Raw genomic sequence first — 24,176 nt, forward strand, 5'->3', positions numbered from 1 at the left:
GGGAAAAAATTGGCCTTCAAGAAGTATAAATCAGAGGGCACAGTATCGGCTTTCGAGCAATACAAGGAGGCAAATAAGAAAAGTAAACAAGAAATCAAGATGGCTAAAATCAACTTTGAGAGACAAATAGCGGAGGATAGTAAAAAAAACCCAAAGAAATTCTTTAAATATATCAACAGCAAAAAAACTAAGGCAGAGCATATTGCACACATAATTAACAATGATGGGAGGATGGTTACAGAGGACACTGAAAAAGCAACCGTGCTAAATGCTTTTTTCTCGTCAGTCTTTACACAGGAAAAGGAGGGGTACACTGACCATGACTGTATGGTTAGTAGTAATACACAGGACTTGCCACCATGGCTAACAGAGGGGGAAATCAGGGAAAGGCTGGATAAACTTAACACAAACAAATCGCCAGGACCGGATGGCATACATCCGAGAGTACTCAAGGAACTCAGTAAAGTTATATCGAGACCACTGTTCCTGATCTTTGCTGACAGTATTAGGACAGGAGATGTACCAGGGGATTGGAAGAAAGCTAACGTGATTCCAATATTCAAAAAGGGCCAGAGGCATATCCCGGGAAATTATAGGCCTGTCAGTTTGACATCAGTAGTATGTAAACTTCTGGAGGGGATGATAAGGGACTATATTGTAGAGTTTGCTAAGGACAACAACATCATCAGCAGTAATCAGCACGGGTTTACAAATGGGCGTTCTTGTCAAACCAATCTCCTTACATTCTACGAGGAGGTGAGCTGTGAGCTAGATAGGGGGAGACCAGTGGATGTGGTGTACTTGGATTTCGCTAAGGCGTTTGATACAGTTCCCCACAAGCGCTTAATTTATAAAATAAGGTCTGCAGGTATCGATAGCAGGGTTTGCTCTTGGATACGGAACTGGCTAAAAAGGCGGGTCCAAAGGGTAGTAATAAACAGCGCATACTCAGACTGGTCTGAGGTGGTAAGCGGGGTCCCCCAAGGCTCAGTCCTGGGACCAACCTTGTTCAATTTATTCATAAACAACATTGAGGTCGGGATCAGTAGTTCGATATCAGTTTTTGCAGATGACACAAAATTGGGCAGGGCAATAACTTCACAACATGAAGCAGATATCCTGCAGAATGACCTGGACAAAATAACAGAGTGGGCAACGACATGGCAAATGAGGTTTAACGTGGAGAAGTGTAAGGTTTTGCACTTGGGGACTAAAAACATAAAATCACAATACACGTTAGGAGGGGAGCCCTTGGGGGAATCAAAAATGGAGAAGGATCTGGGAGTATTGGTTGATGATAGATTAGGAAACAGCATGCAATGTCAAGCGGCAGCTTCCAAAGCCAACAGAATATTAGCATGCATAAAGAAAGGGATGCATTCCAGAGATAAGACTATAATCCTTCCACTTTACAAAACTCTGGTCCGACCGCATCTGGAGTATTCCGTCCAGTTCTGGTCGCCAGTCCTCAGGAGGGATGTGTTGGAGCTGGAGAGAGTCCAGAGAAGGGCAACTAAACTAATTAGGGGATTGGAGGACCTTGACTATGAAGAGCGTCTACAATCGCTCGATTTATTCTCCCTGGAGAAGAGACGTCTGAGGGGGGACATGATAGCAATTTATAAATATCTTAATGGGGATCCCAGCTTAGAAAAAAAGCTGTTCATTCGAAGGGATTGCATGAGGACTCGAGGGCATACAATGCGATTAGAGGAGAAGCGTTTTAACCTCAGGCAACGTGGGGGGTTCTTTACTGTTAGGGCAACAAGATTGTGGAATTCTCTACCACAAGAGGTGGTTTCTGCGGGTAGTATGGTGGCTTTCAAAAGACTCTTAGACTTACATCTCAAGGATCAGAACATTCAGGGGTATGGGAGATGATTACAGCCACACATGCCTACACAGGTTGAACTGGATGGACTATTGTCTTTATTCAACCTCACCTACTATGTAACTATGTAACTATGTAACTATGTAACTATGTAACTAAGAAATATCCAATAAATTTAGTTCCACTTCATGATTGTGTCCCACTTGTTGATTCTTCACAAAAAATTACAGTTTTATATATCTTTATGTTTGAAGCCTGAAATGTGGCAAAAGGTTGCAAAGTTCAAGGGGGCCGAATACTTTCGCAATGCACTGCATGCATCTTATTTGCCTTGCTAGAGGAGAAAAAAAGTATACCAACGTGTGGAAAATAAATAGAAAAAAAAAAAAAAAAAAAAAGATAGCAAAGGGTTTGATCTAGAACTGTTTGGCTCTGTTGAAGAGGGTTCTTCCTTAAAACGCATCAGCCACCACGGATGCTCTCTGGGCCTCCCACACTGGCTCATCACAACAGTTCTGGAAGTGATCCTCTTGCTTTTTATGACATGCCTATCTAGGTCACGTGTGTGAGTACCGTATATCAATTGTTGCTTGCTACTTTTTCAATAAATTGAATTAAGGTAATTCGCTAGGTCGACGCGCCTTTTCTTTGTTATTTTACTACATATACATACATTATATGTGTGTGTGTGTATATATATATATATATATATATATATACACACACACACACACATATACATTATATATATATATATATATATATATATATATATATATATATATATATATATATATATATATATATATATATAGATACCCATTGTCTTAAGGTGGCAGCAAGGCTTATGGGCACCGGTGAAATCTCGATACAAATCAGCCTCAAAGTATACCACTCCAGCGCAGGAAAGCATCTTTAGGGTTTGGTCTAGGTTAGCATCAAAATTGGGGTCAAAGGTCAGGGTTATTTTATTTCAAGGTAGGATGAAATGGGGGAAAAAAAATTATGTTTTAGGTAGGATAACAAAAATGTGCACTATTGTTTCTGGGTCCTACTACAGGTACAAACATATAGGTGATATCACTGCAATAGTCAGGAGCAAGGTTGTTCTGAGGTAGGTTATGGTAATAGTAAAAAAATACACAGCTAAATTTAAAATTTATTTTTTTTACCATTTTGTAGAAGTTTTCCTTAGAAAAAAAAAAAAAATACACACAGAGATATCCGTTACCATTTACCACCAAATTAAGGCTCAAATTGTCATGAAAAAGCAAGGTATAAATTCATATGGATACACCAAGCAGGTGTGATGGTATGCACAGCTTTACTAAGACATGTCAAAGTTGCAAAACTGTATTCAGCCTGGGTTCACACATATGCGATGGAGGAACCAGCACGGTTCCAGTGCAGGTTCCCGCATTGCATCTCCCTTGTAGGCAGTTCACACTGCTCTCTGTGAACCGCTGCAGGTGTCAATACAAAGTTAATGACACCCCCAGATTGGTTTGCAGATAGCAGTGTGAACTATGAATTCGGGCAGGAATCAGATCATGTGAACACCCATGCGCCCTGATTCCAGTGCAGGAAAAAAAAGGTCCCTGCAGCATTTTCATGTGAATGCAATGAAAGTTGAATTCACATAGCACAGACATTGCATGTGATCTGCACAGCAATGCAGTGCGAATCACACAAAATGTCTGTGTTCGCAATAGTGTGAACCCAGGCTTAGGCTTGGTTTTACTCTGGTCATGAAGGGGTTAAAAAGTAACCATATTGCATATTGCAATTATTTACCAGCTTCCTTTATGCATTCTACAAAACCATATTGTATACCAGGCCTCGACAAATCCCGGGCGCCAGGTCGCATTTGCGACTAGAATTAGCGACCTGGCGCCTGGGGTGCCCTGCTTGAGCTGTCCTGTCCCTTTTGTGCCCCCCACCTCCTCTTCGAGTTCACGGACTTCCACGCCATCCAGAAATTTAGTCCCCGGCTTTTCGGCCTTCTTCTGTGAGATGAGAAGCTAGGGGAACTGGCGCCCTCTTGTGGTGGCCGGGAGTAATGCATGTTCTCAATGCCTTTTCTTCTCCTTCCAAAGAGGAGAAGAGAGGGAAGTTTTTTAAGGCTTCATCTCTCTGTCCAGTTACCTTTGCTTAAAGGTAAGTGGACAGGGAGTGTGGTTATTATTATTAATTTATTTTTTAAATGTAAAAAAAATAATTTTTTCTTTTTTTTTTTAATTATTAAAAAAATGTTTTCTTTTTTTTTCTTCAATTCTTATTAAAAAAAAAAAAATATATATATATATAAATATATATATATATCTTTTTTTTTTTTTTCCTCATCGCCGTGCCACAGCCAAAGGCCCCTTTCACACGGGCTGTCTGATCAGGTCCGCCTGTCAGTTTTTCAGGCAGACCTGATCGGACCGTTCAGTCTCCTCTATGGAGCTGTAATCTGCCGCCATCTGACCCTGCCCGCCAAAAACAGACGGATGGTGGTTCTATTTTCTATCCATCCCGTGTATCCGATCAGATGGCATCGGATGGAAAGAGACAGACAGTCTGTTTCCATCCAATTGCGCTATATAGGAGAGTGGGGTTCTAGTCGTATTTATGTGTAAATTTAGTATCAGTTTTATTAAATAAAGCTTGGTTGTTAGTTTAAAAAAAAAAAAAACTGGCTCCTAACTTTTTTAGCTGGCTCCTAGATTTCAGGCAAATTTGTCAAGCCCTGTTGTATACACACACACAGCAGTAGCTTCTCTATCATAAATTTTATGTCCCAGGAACTGGACAGGTTTGCCTGTTTGTATCTTCACAGGGACCGTTCCCCTCACAATCCCAGTATAGTGCTGACCTCCACATGTCTGGTGGATGGAATGTTACAATGCTGCTATGTAAATTCCCCCCCACTACAGCCATGGCTCCACCTGCGAGGAATGACGAGACATGCAGCCCCAGAAAACAAGAGGAAGCCAACCAGACCCAGACTCCAGGTATCACAGCTTTGAACTTGATGGACCACTGATGACAAAGAAAAAAAATACTGCATTTATCATTTCTGCAGCTCGCAAAATAAAAAAATGTATGTGAGCTTTTGTTAATACCCGGTGACCCTTCCTTCTGTAACAGGGTGACAAACATTGTTGCTTGGCGTGCGTGCATAAAAGACAAAGTGCTTGCAAAAGGGTTGTAGGATAAGACCAGCAGTATAATTATTATGGCAAAGCACCTTCCCATGAATAGTCACAGCCCGGTTGATGGTGATCTTGGACAACCCAAAACAAAAAACTGATTGATCCGCTCACTCAGCATCTCTGCCAAACTGTCAGATCTTAAGGCGGACAGAGAAAAAAGTTGTACGTTAACCACATACACCAGGGCTTAAAATGTTGCTTTGAATTTAGGAGCCAACTAAAAAAGTTAGGAGCCAGTTTTTTAAAACAACTGCCCAGCACCCAGAGCTACATTCGGGGGGTGTCAGGAAATAGGAATTGCTCATGCCTGGTGGCAAACGCAAAGAAACCGAAAATAAATAAATCTTTTGCAAATAAGTAATTTTTCTCCTTCACTGATGTGCGCTGAGGAAGCTGCACCAATGGGCACAATAAGTGGCCAGTCCGACCTTGGGGGGGTGGTTTGGTTCACACCGATGGGAAAACAGAACCTGGCGCCTGGGATTTGTCAAGCCCTGACAAAACACCAATTCACAAAATATAAACAAAACTGTGCAATTGTTAAAGCGGTAGTATCACGATTTTTTTCACTTTTAACTACAGGTAAGCCTATAATAAGGCTTACCTGTAGGTACAATTAATACTTTCTAAACCGGCAAGGTTTAGGAGATATTTGCAGAGCATGCAGCCGCTCACACAAGCAACGCATGCGCTCTGAAGGTCCGGCGGACCTTCAGCTTCCCTTGCCGGGAAAATAACACCCGCACCCATGCACGGGAGTGACGTCATCACGGCTCCGGCCAATCACAGCGCCGGAGCCGCCGAACCTGGAAGAGACACCGTGGGATGTCAGCGCCCGCAGCGGTGTCCGGGGGTCCGTGTCTGGGCTTCATTCTAAGTTAAGTAATTTATAATGAGCTAGTATGCGATGCATACTAGCTCATTATGCCTTTGTCTTGCAGGGTTTTTTTTTTTTTTCTGGGTTTACAACCACTTTAAAAGGGGGGGGGGGGCTATGGAAAGCCAGTAGAATACAGGGCAATATATACATATTGTTTTATTGCAATTCCAACTCAACCTTTGTTTAGACTATTTCTTATATATTGTGTCAGGGATTTGGCAGGTATGGCTACCATAATCACTCAAGAAGTCAACAGGTTGGGCTGGAATTCCCAGCTCTGATCAGATACAAGGAAAACTCCACAAGCAAATAATGGGCAATATAAGCTCACTTACCAGCACTCTGAAAAAGTACAAATACTCTGCGGCCCCGGAGTAGTTTCCGCACTCATACTGGAACTTTGCATATCTGTACAAGGTGTCCAAGTACTCTTGCCTAAACTGGAAGGAAATAAAAATGTTAAATAGACATCCTCACATATCACCAAAGTGTGCACTAAAATTTACAGCAGACTCAAGGTCTACTATGAGCTGCAGAAAGCTAGTTTTGGAACACTTAAAAATAAAAAAATGCACTTTTGAAAAATCATAGTTCCTTTTATAAAAACCGAAAAATCTAGCAAGTTTTGAAAAACGTAAAGCATTTGTTACCCCAACACTTCATATTCCTGATATGTGCCTGCTGTACTATGTACTATGTATGTATGAGAAACTATCCTGTTCTCTTTGTATTGCTTCCTTTATGTAAAAAAACCCTGGTCTTCCTGCCGTTTCCCTTGCTTTCCTATTTTTTTAAAAAAAACTGACCACACTAAGCAGGAAAGCACAGCATGGTCAGTTTCCTTGCTGTGCTGGGAACTCCATGTGCTCTCCTCCGATGATCAGACTTGTCCTGACACCCCCCCCCCCCCCCCCGCAGAGCCATTCACTGGGAAGCTCAGTGTACTGCTGCTTCCCCTCCCCCCAGCTCTTGTATAGCTAAGAAAAATGTGATCTTTAACTTACCGTAAAATCCATTTCTCTGACAGACACAGCTTCTGGTATTCTTAACCATTGGGTTATACGGCCCCCTATAGGAGTAGGACACTAGGCAGAAAACATTTTTGGCTACACCCATGGGCAGTATCAAGGGGTATACTCCCTCTCTCTGCTATAGCCACTCAGTTTTGTTACAAGCAGTGTCAGGAGAATTATAACTCCACAGAGGGGTGGGCGCTGAGTCCTTCAATGAACATCAGAGAAATGGATTTTACGGTAAGTCAAAAATCCCATTTTCTTTCATTACTTGACGGACACAGCTGCTGGTATTCTTAACCATTGGGACGTCCCAAAGCAAAGCAGTGTTAAACATGAGGGGTGGGAAACAGCAAAAAATTCCCAAGGCTAAACAATAGCCAACCAAGCAACAGGGGCTCAACCAAACAACTGGAGCCCACCTAAAAAAACATTACACCCTCAAAGAGGATAAGGTCCTCTTAAAAAGCAGCCTGCAAAACCTTGCGGCCAAAGGAAGCATGCGCTTTGTAAAGAAGTGCACCGATGACCAGGTGGCCGCCTTGCAAATCTGCATCACTGACGCCTGATGACGGAAGGCCCAGGAGGCACTAAGCGCTCAAGTAGAGTGCGCCTTGACAGGGAAAACGAGGAACCCCTGCTGGAATAGGCCTGAACCACAGTCTCTCTGATCCACCTAGAAATGGTCGCAGAGGAAGCAAACAACCCTTTACGAGGCCCATTCGTGAGCACAAATAGAGAGTTTAACTTCCTGAAAGCCTCTGTAGCTGCCAGGTACACCCTAATTGCCCAGACCACATCCAAGGCATGCAAGACAATTTCCTTCCGCTGTTTAAGCCTGGGACACAGGGAAGGCAACACAATGTCTTCATTCAAATGAAAATCAGAGAACACTTTAGGAAGGAATGACAGACAGGGGCGAAGCACCACCATATTCCCTGTGAATCACCAGATAAGGTGAACTACAGGATAATGCCAACAGGTCCAACCCCCTGAGTGCAGAGGTGATCGCCACCAAAAAGACCACGTTCTGGGACAGCGTAAGCAGGGAAAACCCTCGAAGATTCTCGAAGGAAGACCGCTGGAGAACCGAAGGTACCAAATTGAGGTCCAAAGGCAGTAAAGGAGACCACACTGGAGAGACCAAGTGCTGAACGCCCTGAAGAGAGGTACGCACCAGAGCTGTAGCCAAGGGTGGTTGGAAGAAGACCTCCAAAGCGGACACCTGACTCTTAATAGTACTCGAGGGCAACTTCTGTTCAACCACCCATTGCAAGGTCAAGATCCGAGCCACCGAAAAAGAGCAAGGAGGAACCCCAAGGTATTCACACCACGCAATGTACTTCTTCCACATACGATGGTAGATCTTCCTAGAAGTAGATTTCCTAGCTTTCAACGGTGTAGGAAATACCAACTCAGATAAAGCTTTATCCTTCAGCATCTGGATTTCAACTGCCAAGTCGTCAAAACTAGCGACTGTAAAGCAGGCTGGAAGATTGGCACTTGAACAGCAGATATACTCCCTGAGGGGAAGCTTCTTAGGAAACGTCGGGAATCAGCCGCACCAGGTCGGCATACCCGGCCCAGGGAGGCTAGTCCGGGGCCACTTAAATGACCGTAATCCCTTCTGTCTCAATCCTATAGAAGCAAAGCAAAGTAGAAGCAAAAGCTTGTAGCGGAGGGAAGGCGTAAATCAGTTACTGACCCCATGGGGCCACCAGCACGTCTGTGGTGTCCGCCAAAGGATCTCGTGACAGAGCCACGAACCTATATACCTTTTTGTTGAGCCGAGACACCAACAGATTCACCTCAGGGGTGCCCCACTGGAGACAACTGATTAAACAATTCCAGAGGAAGAGACCATTCCCTCTGGTCTATTGCCTGCCGACTGACGTAATCCGCCTGCCAATGATTCACTCCGGGAAAGTGAACGGCAGGGAGGGCTGGAACGAAAACGTTCTGCCCACCTGAGAATGCCAGCTACCTCCAGAGCTTTTTGTGCCCCCTTGGAGATTGACATAAGCCACAGCACTGTCCGAATGAACGCGCACTGGAAAGCCTTGTAGACGATCCATCCAATGTTCCAGGCACAGCCTGATCACTCGTAACTCAGGACATTGATCTGTAGTTTGGATGCCTCCAGTGTCCAGACTCCCTGAGCAGAGCTTCTGCCAAGGACGCCTCCCCACCCGGACACTCTTTCGCAAAAATTCTGCCAAATTAGGTGGAGAAAGAAACCCCTTTTGCCACTCTGGGTGGGATTTTGAGTGCCAAAGGGAACCTTTGCCCCCGTCGCAGTCTCATACCCAATCTTTAGGGGCTCACGCACAAATACAATCAGTGCGTCCACCAGCGCTTTTTTGTGCGCGGTTGCAGTAGTCTGAGTAGTCTCCATTAGCCACCAGGGGTACCCACAGATAAGTATAAAAACACTGCCAAGGGACACCTGGGGGTCCCAGGGAGGGGGCCCACGTCCACCCCAAAACCCTCCAGATCTAAATGGGAACAGCTACTTACCATACCATTGAAACAGGGTGGGCACCGCTCTGGACAGACCACATCTACATCGGAATGGGGGGGGGGGGGTCTGTTGGCCAGAAGAAACTCTGCGACTCAGGCCAAGGTCAAGTCTTATGCACTCTCGAGAGACGTTTAACTCGCAGGCCAGCCCCCGTCTAGTAGGGCTAAGTGGCGGCCGACCTAGTGCGGAGCTGAGGCCTGTGCACGCTCGCTGGCCAGACTGGGGGACCACTGGATCTAGATTATTCAGCCCGTCACCCAGTCCAGCAGTTTGATTGCAGATTCTCAGAGGAAAAAAATAAGAGATAAGAAAAAAAATTCCATTTAAAAAAGGAAAAAATTGCCAGGATCAAACATCCCAGCAAGGAACTAGGTCCTTACTCCTGACTGACTAGGCAGGAAAAAAAAAAAAAAACGAGGGGCTATAGCAGAGAGAGGGAATATACCCCCTGGGACCACCCATGGGTGTAGCCAGAATTGTTCTTTCTGCCTAGTGTCCTACTCCCCTAGGAGGCAGTATAACTCAACGGTTAAGAATACCAGAAGCAGTTTCTGTCAATAAACGAAAGAAAAAGAGGGAATGCGATCACTTATCAAAAAGGTGTTTAGAACGTTTTTTATATATCTATACAAAAATGTGGTTTGCTTTTAATTTCTATTTTAAAGTGATTCTAAAGTCTCTTAAAAAAAAAAATTAAAAACAACATGTTATATTTACCTACTCTGTTGCAGTGGATTTGCACAGAGCAGCCCGGATCCTCTTCTTCTCGGGTCCCTCTTCAGCAATCCTGGCCCCTCCCTCCAGTTCGGTGCCCACAGCAAGCAGCTTGCTATGGGGACAGGGGCACCCGTGCCGAGTCACAGCTCCCTGTGTCCATGCCCCGCCCCCTTCTATTCTCATTGGCGACAGCAGCAGGAGCCGATGGCGCCACACTGCTGTCTCAGCCAAGAGGGGAGTCCCGGAGAGCTGAAACATTCCTACAACATCGTTGGATCTAGAGGGACCTCAGGTAAGTATTGGGGGGGGGGGGGGGGCTGCTGCACACAGAAGGCTTTTTATCTTAATGCATAGAATGCAAGAAGATATAAAACCTTCTGACTTTACAACCCTTTTGTTTTACAAGGGGGTTGTTTACAATCATTTTTTAAGGTTTTTCCCTTTCCACTAAGATTCAGAACTGAGACCATCAAGTGTTTTGCCAGAATAAATGTAATTTGGACTGCAGATGCTGGTCTGTCAGCATACAGATTATACCAAAGAAGCAAAACCGGAACTCTCCAGATGTGCACTGGTGGGATACTATGAATTTCTTTTTATATAAAATCATCTTTTAAAAAAAAAAAAGTGCATTTATAGTTTTTTCCTCAGGAGCCGCTGAGCATTTCACCCACGATTAGTGGATTGTGGATACAATGTCAAGCTGCTGCATTCATACCTTTGTATGGGCTGTCCGTTTCAGAGCTACAGGAAAAGTGAATACACCTCGAGGGAGCTCATCAGCGAGGTGGCAGACGGAACTTGTACTTCATTCATTCATGGATCTCTGTGAATGAATGACTTTTGCGGATGGAGATTTGCACAACCGAGTGACTTAAAATGTGGCAGCAGCTGGGGGGGGGGGGGGGGGAAGAGAATCTCACCCTGGTTAAAGCTTGTAGGAGTTCTCGCTCCTCTGACTGTCCAATGAGGCTGCATGGCCCCTGAACCTCTGTCTGGACCGGGCCGATTGAAACTGTGCTGATCACATGAACTCTCCCCAGAACAAAATACACACGTAACTGAGGATGTGCAGAGTGCCCCCAAGGTTCAGTCTAATCAGGAGATAGATTGGAAACTGTGGAAGTAGGGGAGGATCTGTGCATACAGGATCAAACAGCCTTTTTACACAATGCAGAGGATTAACCCCTTAGGTTCAAGAGTGTATAACAAGCACGCTTTACTGCATATACAGACTGATTTTACTGTTTAGGGTTTTGTAACACTTGGCTGTGATGCACCAAACTTTTCACTTCTTTAACATGCATTAAATTTACATGCGTGAAGCTAAATATTAACACAAATGGTAAAGCAGAACTCCGGACCAAGGCTTTTTGATCAGTGCTTATGTGCAAAAAAGAGCTGCCTCTGCTCAGGTGTAGTAAATGGTCACATCACTGCCCTGAACTGTAAAAAACATAGCACAGCTCCTTACCTGGATATGAGACCTGTGAGGCTCATAGTCGGAAGTGCTAGTCTCTTTTATCCTCCCCTACCCGGGGCCATTCACAGAACGCTGTGTATTCTATAAATGACCATATCCAGATCTGCTTTAAAGGTGAACTCCAGGCAGACAAATAAATGCATCTCTGTATTCAATACAGAACTAAGCCTAACTTTTCCCTAAATGAAAGCAGGGTACATACTTTAATTTGGTTTGGTATCTGTATATTACAGTTCCTGTACAGCAGAGCTCAGAGTAGGGTAGAAAGAAGCAGCACAAGCAGCTAACGAGTTGTGCTGCAGGGCAAGGAGCATGTTGATGAGAGCAGAATGGTAGCTTGCAGAGCTCTGCAATCTGCTGCTTTTCCTTTCACTGTACACTCACATGGTGGGACTGTGCTGTGAGGCAGAGCTGTGAAAATCTCACATCTGGATGGACAGAAAAATTCTCTGGCACATTTAATTGCTTCCTGTATATTTAGCAATTTGCCTGAAGTTCAACATCAATTGCTTAAGCTTTGGAAGCAAATAGTCACACCAGCCATTACGACAGAGGCCTGATTAAATTACTGTAAGGCTTCTTGCACGATACTCCTGTGAGCATCTTTTTCAGATGTTTTCGCTTTGTGTATTTTCACGTATACGGGTTCGTGCAATTTCACAATATGTACATGGGCATTTGCCCGCATGAGGCGTAAACCAAAAATGCAGTGTTTTTTTTTTTTTTTTACTGAAGAATGCACGGCGCATGTTTACGTGCATGTGTTACAATTAACAATTCCAAAAAAAAAAAAAAAAACTTTATGCATAGGAATAATCAGAACAGTCTCATACATACCCCATGTTTTTCAGCAAGATGGTCAAACAGCATCCTTCCATCCCTGTAAAGAGAAAAAAAAAAATAGTGGTCAATAGCCTTCTATTAGGTTATCCAATAAGACTGGCACATAACACTACGATACAGAACTATCACTAGTAACAAGGCATCACACATCTCTTTGGATGCATGAATAAAATGAACGGTATGAGCTGTAACTAGGACATTTATACAACTGCTTATTACTGGACACATTTCTATGACAAAGCACACCACTGCAGCATAAAGTACAGTGGCCAACATCTCCCGATGGGTGGATTACTTCATGCAACCATTGCATTCACAATCCTCTAATCTACAGAGTGTAGTACAGTAAAGCAGGCTGTCTTAAAACAAATAATCCCCATACCAGGACAAAAAACATTAGGGGAGTAGCCTGGGTGACAGGATGGTGGTACCCTTCTAGGAATAAGGTTGTGCTAGTGTGACCTGCATCTTTTGTATTACACCATTGTAATGAAACTCTTTAACCTTCAAAGCTTAATTTATACCAAGAACAAACATTTAATATTACCATTTACAAATCCTTAGATGGAGGCTGCATTAGTTTCCTCTTTCCAAGCTTTTTTAAACGATTTTCAGTTGGTGATTGCAGAAACACATCCTGTCCTAGGATGACGACACTGTGTACCGTATCTGTGGAGGAGAAGTGTTCTCATTCCAGGACAGGACTACAGACCACCTCCCCTCTGCACATCTCGATTAAATACTAGGAGGGTGATATACAGTTCAGAACTGAGCTGGGAGAGGCGACAGCAGAATCAGCAGGCGAGTTTTGCACTTACTGAACCAATATAAAACACTGTTAAAGCAGTAAAGTATTAGAGCCGGTTCACACTGGGGCGACTTGTCAGGCGACTTGGTCGCCTGACAAGTCGCCTGCCATAGATTAGCACAGGACCCGTTCTAATAGCAGCGACACAAGTCGCTCCAACTTAGAAAAAGGGTCCTGTACTACTTTGGGGCGACCTGGAGCGACCTGCATTGACTTCAATGATATGAAATCCGTGCATGTCGCTCCGAGGTCGCAGTGCGCGCTGTGCACCACGACTTCACAGGTCGCCCCGGGCAAGTCGGATCGCCTCAGTGTGAACCGGCTCTAAAAACTAAAAGCAAACATTTGTTATATTCATTGTTCATCTTAGATGTGATTGCTGCATTCGTTTTTTTAGGCTTGCTTTCCTTTATTTTCACCCAGTGATCTAGCAGTCTGTCTGTTTTTCCCCAGAAGAAACCGCAGATGTAGCAGTCACAGGGATATTAAAGAACAGCAGGAAGCAAAAAGGAAATCCTTCAAAAATGAGAGAATTCCACCTTTAGTCCCGGTTCATATTTGTGCGATGCGGGAAGGCTGCGAATATGCAGCGTGATCCCGCATCGCATCCGCACCCCTGGCAGGTCACACTGCCATATGCGATACGCAGGGGGTGTCAATTAAAAGTTAACGACACCCCCAGTTGCGATCGCATATCGCAGTGCGATCTGCAAGTTGGCACAGAATCGGATAGCACTAGTGTGAACCACTATGCGATCAGATTCTGCTGCGGATAAAAAAAAAGGGTCAGGTGCGTGTTAAGTGCGGATGCGGTGCAAATTCAGCCATACATAGTGTATGGCTGAAATTTGCACCGTACATGAGATCGCATGTAATTTAGGAGCAGTGCACTCCGAATTACATGCGATTTCCACGATCGCACTAATGCGAACCTGGGGCTTAGAAAGTTGATACCTGAGCACATTAACCACAGAAAAAAGAAATATAAAAGAAAAAAGGGGGGGGGGGGATTTTATGGATGTTAAACAATGCTATACAAAACAAAGAAAATTATGGATGGATGGGCTGAAATCGCACCAAACATGGTGCATGCACTACTTTAAAAACACTGAAACCAGATCTGCATTTGGGGTGTTCGGAATGCACCGATACTCACAGCAGATCGCACACCCAGTGTGTGTGTTAAATGCGGGTTTCTTGCACCGCACGCTGGTATAAAAAGGCCATATAAAGGAGTTGTTGATTCCTTAAGCTGGATACAAACTATACAACTTCTGTTGGTAGATTTCCCTTCAATTATGTAGTGAAAGGGCCTGCATAATTGCATATTAAATGAAAACGTTTAGGTTTGACCTCATATTATATGGTTTTGGTAAACCTAAAGAAAAAATCTAAAGAAAATTGAATTAGTGTGTATCCAGCTTTAGGAGCCATTTGGAAATTGCTGCATTGTGGTGCCATTTCTGTGTGCTTTCACAAGACATTCTATGCCAGATGATGCGCCACAGTACAGATTTTTGTGGACCGCCAGCATTTTCATTAACACTGCACAACAACACAAGGATTGCTGGCAAGGTGCACTGGGAGGGCCATAATAAACGAACGGGAACACCTCACAGTGCAATCTACTTCATGATTTATGGTAACCGAGTATGTCACCCATCAATCACAATGAGTCTTTTGAAAGCTTAGTCATTCATCAACAACCATGTTATCGAAGGGTCAATTCACTGCTGAAAAAATGGATTTTTGTAAGATCTTACCGTAAAATCCTTTTCTCTTAAGCTCATTGACAGACGTAGTCTTCTTGATTCTCAAGAGCTGGGTTATGTTGTCTCCGCAGGAGTAGGACTAGGCAGAAAGACAAAATGTTCTGGCTCCACCTTAGGGGCAGTCCCTGAGGGTATATCCTCCCTCTCTCTGCTACAGGGAATCAGTTCTGTTCTAAAGCAGTAACAGAGAATTTAACCCAACCCAACTCAATGATAGAGGGGCGGGTACTACGTCTGTCAATGAGCTTAAGAGAAAAGGATTTTACGGTAAGATCTTACAAAAATCCATTTTTCTCTATCGCTCATTGACAGACGTAGTCTTCTTGATTCTCAAGAGCTGGGACATCCAGAAGCAGTGCCACAAAATGAGGGGTGGGATTGACAGGATCAAAATCCAATCTAGAAGGCCCAACCGGAGCCAACCAGAAGTATCAAAGGACTCATCGAGTAAACAGATGAGACCTACCCCACAAATCCTCGAGGTAGACCAACAGTCTCCTCAAACAGTGGCCTGCAGGAACCTTGCAGCCAGAAGAGGCATCTGACGATGCCATCACATAAACCTTATACAATATTGTAAAGGTATGAACCGACTACTAAACAGTCGCCTTGAAAACCTGAACCACTGATGCCTGATGGCGGAAGGTCCAGGAAACTCTAAGCGCCCGAGTAGAATGCGCCTTAACAGGGAACGGGGGATCCCGACCCTTAGATAAAATAAGCCTATACCACCGTCTGTCTGATCCATCTAAAGATGGTCGCAGCAGAACAGGCAACCCCTTCTTAGGGCCATCCGTGATCACAAACAGTGAATCCGTCTTACAAATTGAATCCGTAGTATTCAAGTATATCCTGATCGGCCGAACTACATCCAAGGAATGCCATGCAAATTCGAGGATGATTGGGCTAAGGACATAGGAAGGACAATACACTGTCCTTATTCAATGAAACTTTGAAACCACCTTAGAAGGAAGGATGGATTCGGATGAAGAACAACCTTATCCCTATGAACCACCAGATCTGGGGAACAACAGGATAATGCAGCCAGTTCTGACACCCTGCGTGCAGAAGTGATAGCCACCAAGAAGGCCACCTTCTGGGATAAAGTAAGCAAGGGAATCTCCCTGATATTTTCAAAGGGAGGTGTCTGAAGAACCGACAGCACCAAATTAAGATCCCAGGATGGTAACGGCGCGTGCACTGGCAGAGCCAGGTGTCGCACCCCCTGGATGAAATTCCGCACCAAGGAATGAGTAGACAAAAGCTTCTGAAAGAAGATAGCAAATGCTGAAACCAGACCCTTGATAACACTCAAGGCCAGCTTCTGCTCAACTCCCTGTTGCAGAAAGCCAATATTCGGACTACCGAATAAAGATGTAGATGGAACCCAAGGGATTCACACCACCCAATATAAGACTTCCATGTACGATGATAATCTTTCTGGAAGTCGCTTTCCTTGTTTTAACTAGAGTAGGAATAACTGAAGCTGACAATCCCTTGTCCTTCAGCACCTGGGTCTCAATAACCAGGCCGTTTAAAACCAGCGATCGTAAAGCAGGATGGAAGATCGGTCCCTGAGACAGTGAATCCTCCCTGAGAGGAAGTCTCCACGGGACGTCCGCCACCAGTCTGACCACGTCGGCGTAACAAGCTCGACGAGGCCAGTCCGGAGCTGCCAGGATTACTGGAATTCCTTCCTCCTCTATCCTGCGAAGAAGTCTTGGCAGTAACCCAAGAGGAGGGAAGGCATACCTTAGCTGGTATTGCCCCCACGGGGCGATCAGTGCGTCTGCGGTTTCTGCTAGAGGATCGCGGGAGCGAGCCACGAATCTCTGAACTTTCCTGTTGAATCGAGATGCCAACAGATCCATATCCGGGGTGCCCCATCGTAGGCACAACTGGTGGAAAACGTCTGGATGGAGGGACCATTCCCCCTGATCCAGAGTCTGACGGCTGAGATAATCTGCCTGCCAATTCTCCACCCCCGGAATGAACACCGCAGAGACTGCTGGAACAAATCGTTCCGCCCAGCGAAGAATGCAAGCCACTTCTTTTGGCCGCTCGGACACTCTTGGTGCCCCCCTGGTGATTGACATAAGCCACGGCCGTGGCGTTGTCCGACTGGATCCGAACCGGGCTGCCCTGGAGCTGCTCGGTCCAGTGAATCAGACAAAGTCTGATCGCTCTCAGTTCCAATACATTTATCGGTAACCTGGATTCTTCCGGGGACCAAAGTCCCTGGACAGATAACTGACCGAGAATTCCTCCCCATCCGGATAGACTGGTATCCGTGGTCACTGTCGTCCAATATATTGGCAGAAATGACTTTCCCTGGCTGAGCATCGGAGACCGAAGCCACCAGACCAGAGACTCTCTGGTCTGTTTGCTCAATCGGATCTGATTGTCCAGGGATTCCGGATTCCGATTCCATCTGAGAAGAATCTCTTGCTGAAGAATTCGGGTATGGGACTGGGCAAATGGGACTGCTTCGAAGGAAGCCACCATCAACCCCAGAACCCTCATGCAAGTCCAAAGGGAAGACCAGCTGTTGGATAGTAACAACTGGACTGCTGATTGAATCTTTCGGAGTTTCCCTACCGGAAGAAAAAACTCTTGTCCTGACTGTGTCTAGAATTAGACCCAGATATTCGAGCCTCTGGGTGGGAACCAGAAATGACTTTTGCTGGTTCACCAGCCACCCGAATTCCTGTAAAGAAATCATAGTAATTTCTATGTTTTGTAGCAAGGTCTGAGGAGACTCTGCATGAAGCAGAAGATAGTCTAGGTAACCAAGGATCGATATGCCTCTTTGGCGCAGAAGTGCCAACATTGGGGCCAACACCTTCGTGAAGACCCGCGCAGCCGTGGCGAGACCGAAAGGTAACGCCACAAACTGATAGTGGTTCTCTTCTACGGAAAAGCGTAGAAACCGCTGATGTCCTGCGAAAATGGGAATGTGAAGATATGCATCCTTGATGTCTATGGACGCTAGGACATCCCCTGGATGCAGAAAGGCTGCTACTGTGCGAATGGACTCCATTCTGAATCTTCTTATGTTGACAAAAGAATTGAGTGCCCTTAAGTCCAGAATTGGACGCACTTTGCCCTCTTTCCTGGGTATTGTAAATAGGTTTGCATAAAACCCTTGAAACCGTTCTGTCCAAGGAACGTGGACTACCACTCCTTGTTGTAGTAAATCTGTGACTGCTCTCCGCAGATCGTCTAAACGATCCGGGGATAGTCGGCTATTGGAAGGGAAGAATCGCGCCGGTGGGAGAGATCGAAACTCGATCTTGTACCCTGACCTTATGACTTCGCAAACCCATCTGTCCGGGATTCTGGAAAGCCATGGATCCGGGAACCAGCGAAGACGTCCCCCCACCCCAGTTATGGGTGGGGGCGCACCTTCAGGCTTTGGACGGTTTATCTTCAGGTCTAGAGGGGGCGGGCTTTTGCTTGCCCGACCAACGACCCCTGACGCCTCCTGCAGGAGCTTTGGAGGACTTAATTTTTTCACCCGCGGGACGAAAAAAACCTCTTGAGAGCAGAAAAAGAAGGCCCTCGTCTTTGACGAGTTCCTTTACCTTTAAAATTTTGCGGTAAAAAGGTGCTCTTTCCACCCGTGAGATCCTAATGATCTCATCTAAGTTGGCTCCAAATAGACGCTCTCCTAAAAAGGGGATATTAGCCAATGCTTTTTTGGAACCTTGGTCGGATAACCAACCTTTTAGCCACAGTGTACTGAGACAGATGCTCGCGCCAATAATGAAGTGGCGTCTAACGCCGCATCACACACAAACTGTAACCCCTGTATCATTTGTTCCAACAAATCTGATACCGCCTGAGGGACCTCTTCTAGGTCCCGGCGTAACCACTTGGTCCATACAGTTACAGCCTGCGAAACCAGACCAATAGCAATTATTGGTCTGAAAGCTGATCCAATCAAGGTAAACATGGTGCGAGACATAGCTTCTATCTTGCGATCCACTGGATGTTTAAAAAGACGGAGCGTCTTCTAGAGGAATAACCGTGGCTTTATTCAATCTAGCAATTGGTGAATCCACCACAGGTGGTTCTGTCCATTTCTTAATGAGGGTTTCCTCAAACGGATAACGCCTGTTAATGCGTTTAGAAATAGTAGAAATGCGTTTTGGCAGACTCCATTCTTCTTTGATTGGATTGCCAAAACATTTGGGCAATGGAAAAACATTCGCCACTTTGATGCGTTTTTTAGTCCCAAAAGGGATTTCAGTTTCAGCTATTTCTGACGGAATACCCTGTAATCTTAAGGTTTCTTGAACAGATACAATGAGTGCGTTTACCAACGCTTCCTCTCTGGCTATGGCTGATGCCGAAACATCCTCCTCACTGTCTGAAAAGACAGTACACGAGACACCAATACCAGATGAAGTACCTGCAACTGCAGAAATAGGCTCAGAGTCTGAATCCGAGGTTACAGATAATAAGGGGTTAGGCGGGGGTCGCTTACTTGGGCCCTGTCCCTGACAAGCCACTTCCACCCGGGACACAAAAGTTTCCATAATAGCGGACAATGATTCAATCGTCAGTGGGGTGCTGGAGGATCCCGCAGACCCCTCGAGGGGATCCGGAGGAGATACATGAGTGGCAGGGTCCATGTTAATTCAGGACACCTTTGCCAGAAAACACAAAAAAACTTTTTTTTTTTTTTTATGTGTCTCCCCCTAGCTCAATAGCGCCCCTCAGAGTACCTGCTTCTCGATCCCACAGAGAGAGAGAGGGACCCCCAAGGCTCACCAACCGATGCAGTGAAGTTTCCAACCAACTGCAGTCAGCGTCTGTCTCTTACAGACTGGAAGGAGCTGTTGCTTTTTCCCCGGGTAGAAGGACGTTGCTCCGCCCCCTGTGTACGCCTTCCGGCGTTCCCAGCTCTCCACGAGGTAGCTGGGCTCATGAAACATGGCCGCCCCCATACAGGAGACATTAGACTCCAAAAACATGGCGGCCGGCGTGACCTGAGGACATGCATGCACCTGGTCTACGGCAAAATGGCGGCGGACCGCCGAAATCGTTTTTCCCAGCACATCCACCTGCATCTCTGCTGAGTGGCGATTGATTGATCTACAGGAGATACACTACAAATAAGGTAGGATTATACCTCCTATGTCTGCTGTAATGCTACAGTCTGCTGGGTAGAGTGTTAGCTCTCAAACCAAGTCCACTTCCCACAAACACATACTGTATTTACAAGGGGGACTTTTAGTGTCAGATATATACTGACCATGTATGGAGGGGCCCATAATTCATACTGCCTCATAACGAGGAAAGAAAAAAGGGAACGTTTACTCACCATACCGAACCGACAGGCACCCTCTCTTCACAATACCCTCTCCACCGGGGTGGGGGTTTGTGGACCACTCCGGACGCCTCGACTCTCAGGTTCCTGGCGTCCAAGCGAGACTTTTAACTCGCAAGGTCAGTCCCTCCACTGGGACTCCGTCGCGGCCGACCCAGCACGGAGCTCTGGTCTGCACGCGCTCGTAGGCAGAAACCGGGGTGACCACTGGATCTCAACATCCAGCCCGTCGCCCAGCCCCGCATACTTACTTGAATGTGTCGCGGCCGACCAAGCGCAATGCAATGGTCTGCGCGCGCTCGTAGGCCGGCTGGGGTGACCACTAGTGTCGCCCAGTCCGGCGTTTTTGCTTGAAGATCTCACAGGAAAAACACTGGAGAAAAAACTACCTAAAAAATATTTCTTCTAAAGAAAAAATCTTGCCAGGACCAAAAAGATCCCAGCAAGGAACTTAGGTCCTTACTCCTGACTAGACAGAAAAAAACTGATTCCCTGTAGCAGAGAGGGAGGATATACCCTCAGGGACTGCCCCTAAGGTGGAGCCAGAACGTTTTGTCTTTCTGCCTAGTCCTACTCCTGCGGAGACAACATAACCCAGCTCTTGAGAATCAAGAAGACTACGTCTGTCAATGAGCGATAGAGAAATATAATTTAAGCATTTTTTTGGGGCGTTTTTCAGTCGTTTTTTGAAGCTGTTTGGAGGCAGGCATTGACATTGAATCAAAACGCTTGTAATCTGCCAAAAAAGCTCATGTACTTTTTTGAGCTTCGGGCAACAAAAACGCTCATATGTGAACAGGGGCCATTGAAATAAATGTGATTTTGCTTGTTGGGCGTTTAGAGACTTCAGAGATTAGCGTTTTTTACAAGCTGAAAAACGCTCAGGTGTGAACAGGGCCTAACAAGCTGCCAAGATGGAGAAAAAAAAAAAAAACATAGCAAACTGCCTATCCATGTGTCTTATTGGTTATAACAAATGTCCATTATATGCCTGACTTATTCACTATGTTTGCTTTAACATCAAGTGTATTGGGGCAAATCCAATTTCTCAAAACACCCCTGTAATCAACAGGGGGAGTAATGCCAAAAATGAAATATTTGGGGATAAGTTTGACACATACTCAGAATCCAACAACAGTTGAAGTCTTGTTTACAGCAGTATTGCCTACAATCCCCAACCTCTGAACAAGCTTCTTATGGGAAAGCAACCTCTCATTCAGGCCAATACACATAATAGCAATCCTGAAACAGGACTTTATCAGTAGAAGTACCCAGTCATACTAGTTCATAGGCTGCAGGAGCATTTCATTGTAATAAGTCATAGCATTTTAGAAGTTAAAGAAGAATTACATGCTTGCAGATTCTTTTATTAATGCATTCTGATCAGCCCTTTAATATTCCTTCTGGCTCCATTCAAACTATATAAAAAAAAAAAGCCAGAAAAATGCTCATAATAGCGTTTTTGTGCCAGCTTTAAAAAGCAGTTGAGATGTCCACTCTTTTTTTTTTCCAAAAACGCAAACACGTAGCGTCAAAATTATTTTTATTTCTTTCCAGATCTGTTCCCAAGCCCTCTCATCTTCTATGTAACGAATCGGCTGTGTGCGTTTCTTTCAGGCTGCTTCCCTAAACTTCCTGTCAGGAGAGAATACACCGACTGTCACATGGGCCCGGTCACAATGCACCGCACAGTGTCTAGCTGCTGTCCATCAATTCGCTTGCAAATGGGAAGAGGGGCATGGCTTTCCAACCCAGGCATCAGGTCTATTTGATTTAAGCACACAGCGTAGCTACAGTGGGCTGGGAGAATGCATGCAAGGGTGACTATTAAACCCTGCAAGGCAATGGAGCCGCAGGAAACCTGTGGTAGTGATCTATAGACCGCCTCCATTAACCACTTAAGCCCCGGAGGATTTGGCTGCTAAAGGACCAGGGGTTTTTTTGCGATTTTTTACTGCGTGACTTTAACGGACAATTGCGCGGTCGTGCGACGCTGTACCTAAACGAATTTGACGTCCTTTTTTTCCCACAAACAGAGCTTTCTTTTGGTGGTATTTGATCACCTGTGCGATTTTTTGATCACGCGCTATAAACAAAAAAAGAGCGTAAATTTTGCAAAAATAATATTTTTCACATTTTTTTATATGAAATTCCCCAAAAAAAAAAAGTAAAAATCAAAATTTTTTAACATTTTTCGGCCAATTTGTTTTATGCTACCTATGTTTGGTAAAAAAAAAAAAATCGCAAAAAGCGTATTTTGATTGGTTTGCGCAAAAGTTATCGCGTTTACTAACAAAGAGAAAGATTTTTGTCATTTTTGGTGTTTTTTTTTTTAACGCGTAATGGCGGCGATCTGCGATTTTTTTTTCGGTACTGCGACATTGCGGCGGACAGATCGGACCCTTGACTGACATTTTTGACACTTTTGGGGGTACCAGTGACATTACTGCAGTAATCAGTGCTATACATATGCACTGTTACTGCAAAAATGACACTGGCAGGGAAGGGGTTAACTTTATTGGACAGGGAGGGGTTAAGTGTGTCCTAGGGGCGTGCTTTCTACTGTGTAGGGACATTCCTATTGGTGTAAAAGCAAAGATCAACCGTTCTACATAGTAGAACGGTCAGATCTTTACTTTTACACAGGGAGAACTGACAGGCAGCTTGTTTACACAAGCTGCTCTGTCTTTCTACCTTCACAGGAGCGATCGCAGTGTGACTGGCGGACATCGAGTCCGCCGGTCACACGCACTGACTTGCCTGTGAACGAACCGCGGCGGGCGCGCGCCCGCCCGCTATAGGCTCGCAAGTCAGTGACAGGCGAGTGACGTACCGATACGTCACTCTGCCTGGCCGGGGCTGACCGCTGCAGTATATAGTCGTGCGGCGGTCGGCAACCGGTTAAGAAGTGATACAACATTTTAAAGAAGAAGCAGCAGACAAGGAAAGTGCTGCCAGCTACTGTAATCCTTAAATTAGAGAACTACTTTAATGTCTGGCAACAAGCTTTAATTAGTTCCAACAGTGACTGGCCTGTACCCTCAACTCCAGGATGACCTCTCCTTTCTCAGAATCAAGAATCCAGAGCCAAATATGAATTCTTCTCGCTATGTACTTTTGGGATTTTACGCCATCTCTAATTAGCTTTACTGTGCGCTAAAAGCCTGCAATCTCATTAGCAAACTTTACAAGCTAAAGCCAGCAACTGCAATGGCTTTCAAAAAGCTTTAGATGCCTAGAAGCAGGGAGGGATGACTTGCATTATATAAAACTTTGCCCTTCCAGGACTTAAAAAGTGACACCACTTAAGGTCATTAAATCACTTTTTACAGTCAGCAAGCTAATTTTCAGTAATATAACCTGTGTATCATAACAGGCATCTATCTGATGATAAAGCAGCACTAGAATCCAAACGTTTCACATATTACCAAGCACAAAAAGTCATTATAAGGCCTCATGCACACTAGCACTTTGGTCGTGTGCATCAAATCCTGGTGTTGTCGGACCCCCAGGAGGTAAAGCTGCAACGTCAAGCCCTGGTGCCAGCAGCCAGTCAAAATCCACGACAGGCTAAAATACACAGCAGCTAGACGCTGTACTGAATGGTATTCGTTTTTAGGGATGTATGTCTGGAAAGCACGAAGGGACATTTGATCGGCTCACCTGCTACTGATTGACAGCTTAGCCCATCATTGAGTTTTATAGGAAAAGCACTTTCAAGCACAAGAAAAAATGACACACTGTGTATATATGTATGAATGAAAGTACTCATGGGA

The 24,176-nt window shown here is 45.1% G+C and overlaps 1 protein-coding gene across 1 annotated transcript in view; it reads right to left on the reverse strand.

Moving 5' to 3' along the window:
* EIF3E (eukaryotic translation initiation factor 3 subunit E) overlaps positions 1 to 24,176 on the reverse strand; it is a 121,688-nt gene that overhangs the window by 68,026 nt on the left and 29,486 nt on the right. The window contains exons 4-5 of the mRNA XM_082259909.1: positions 12,480 to 12,522; positions 6,244 to 6,348 (exon numbers count right to left, since the gene is read on the reverse strand). Of these exons, the coding sequence (XP_082116035.1) occupies positions 6,244 to 6,348; positions 12,480 to 12,522 (148 nt within the window). The remainder of the gene's footprint in view (positions 1 to 6,243; positions 6,349 to 12,479; positions 12,523 to 24,176) is intronic.

This window comes from Pelophylax lessonae (genome assembly GCF_965119305.1).
Source record: "Pelophylax lessonae genome assembly, chromosome: 5".
Lineage (NCBI taxonomy): Eukaryota > Metazoa > Chordata > Amphibia > Anura > Ranidae > Pelophylax > Pelophylax lessonae.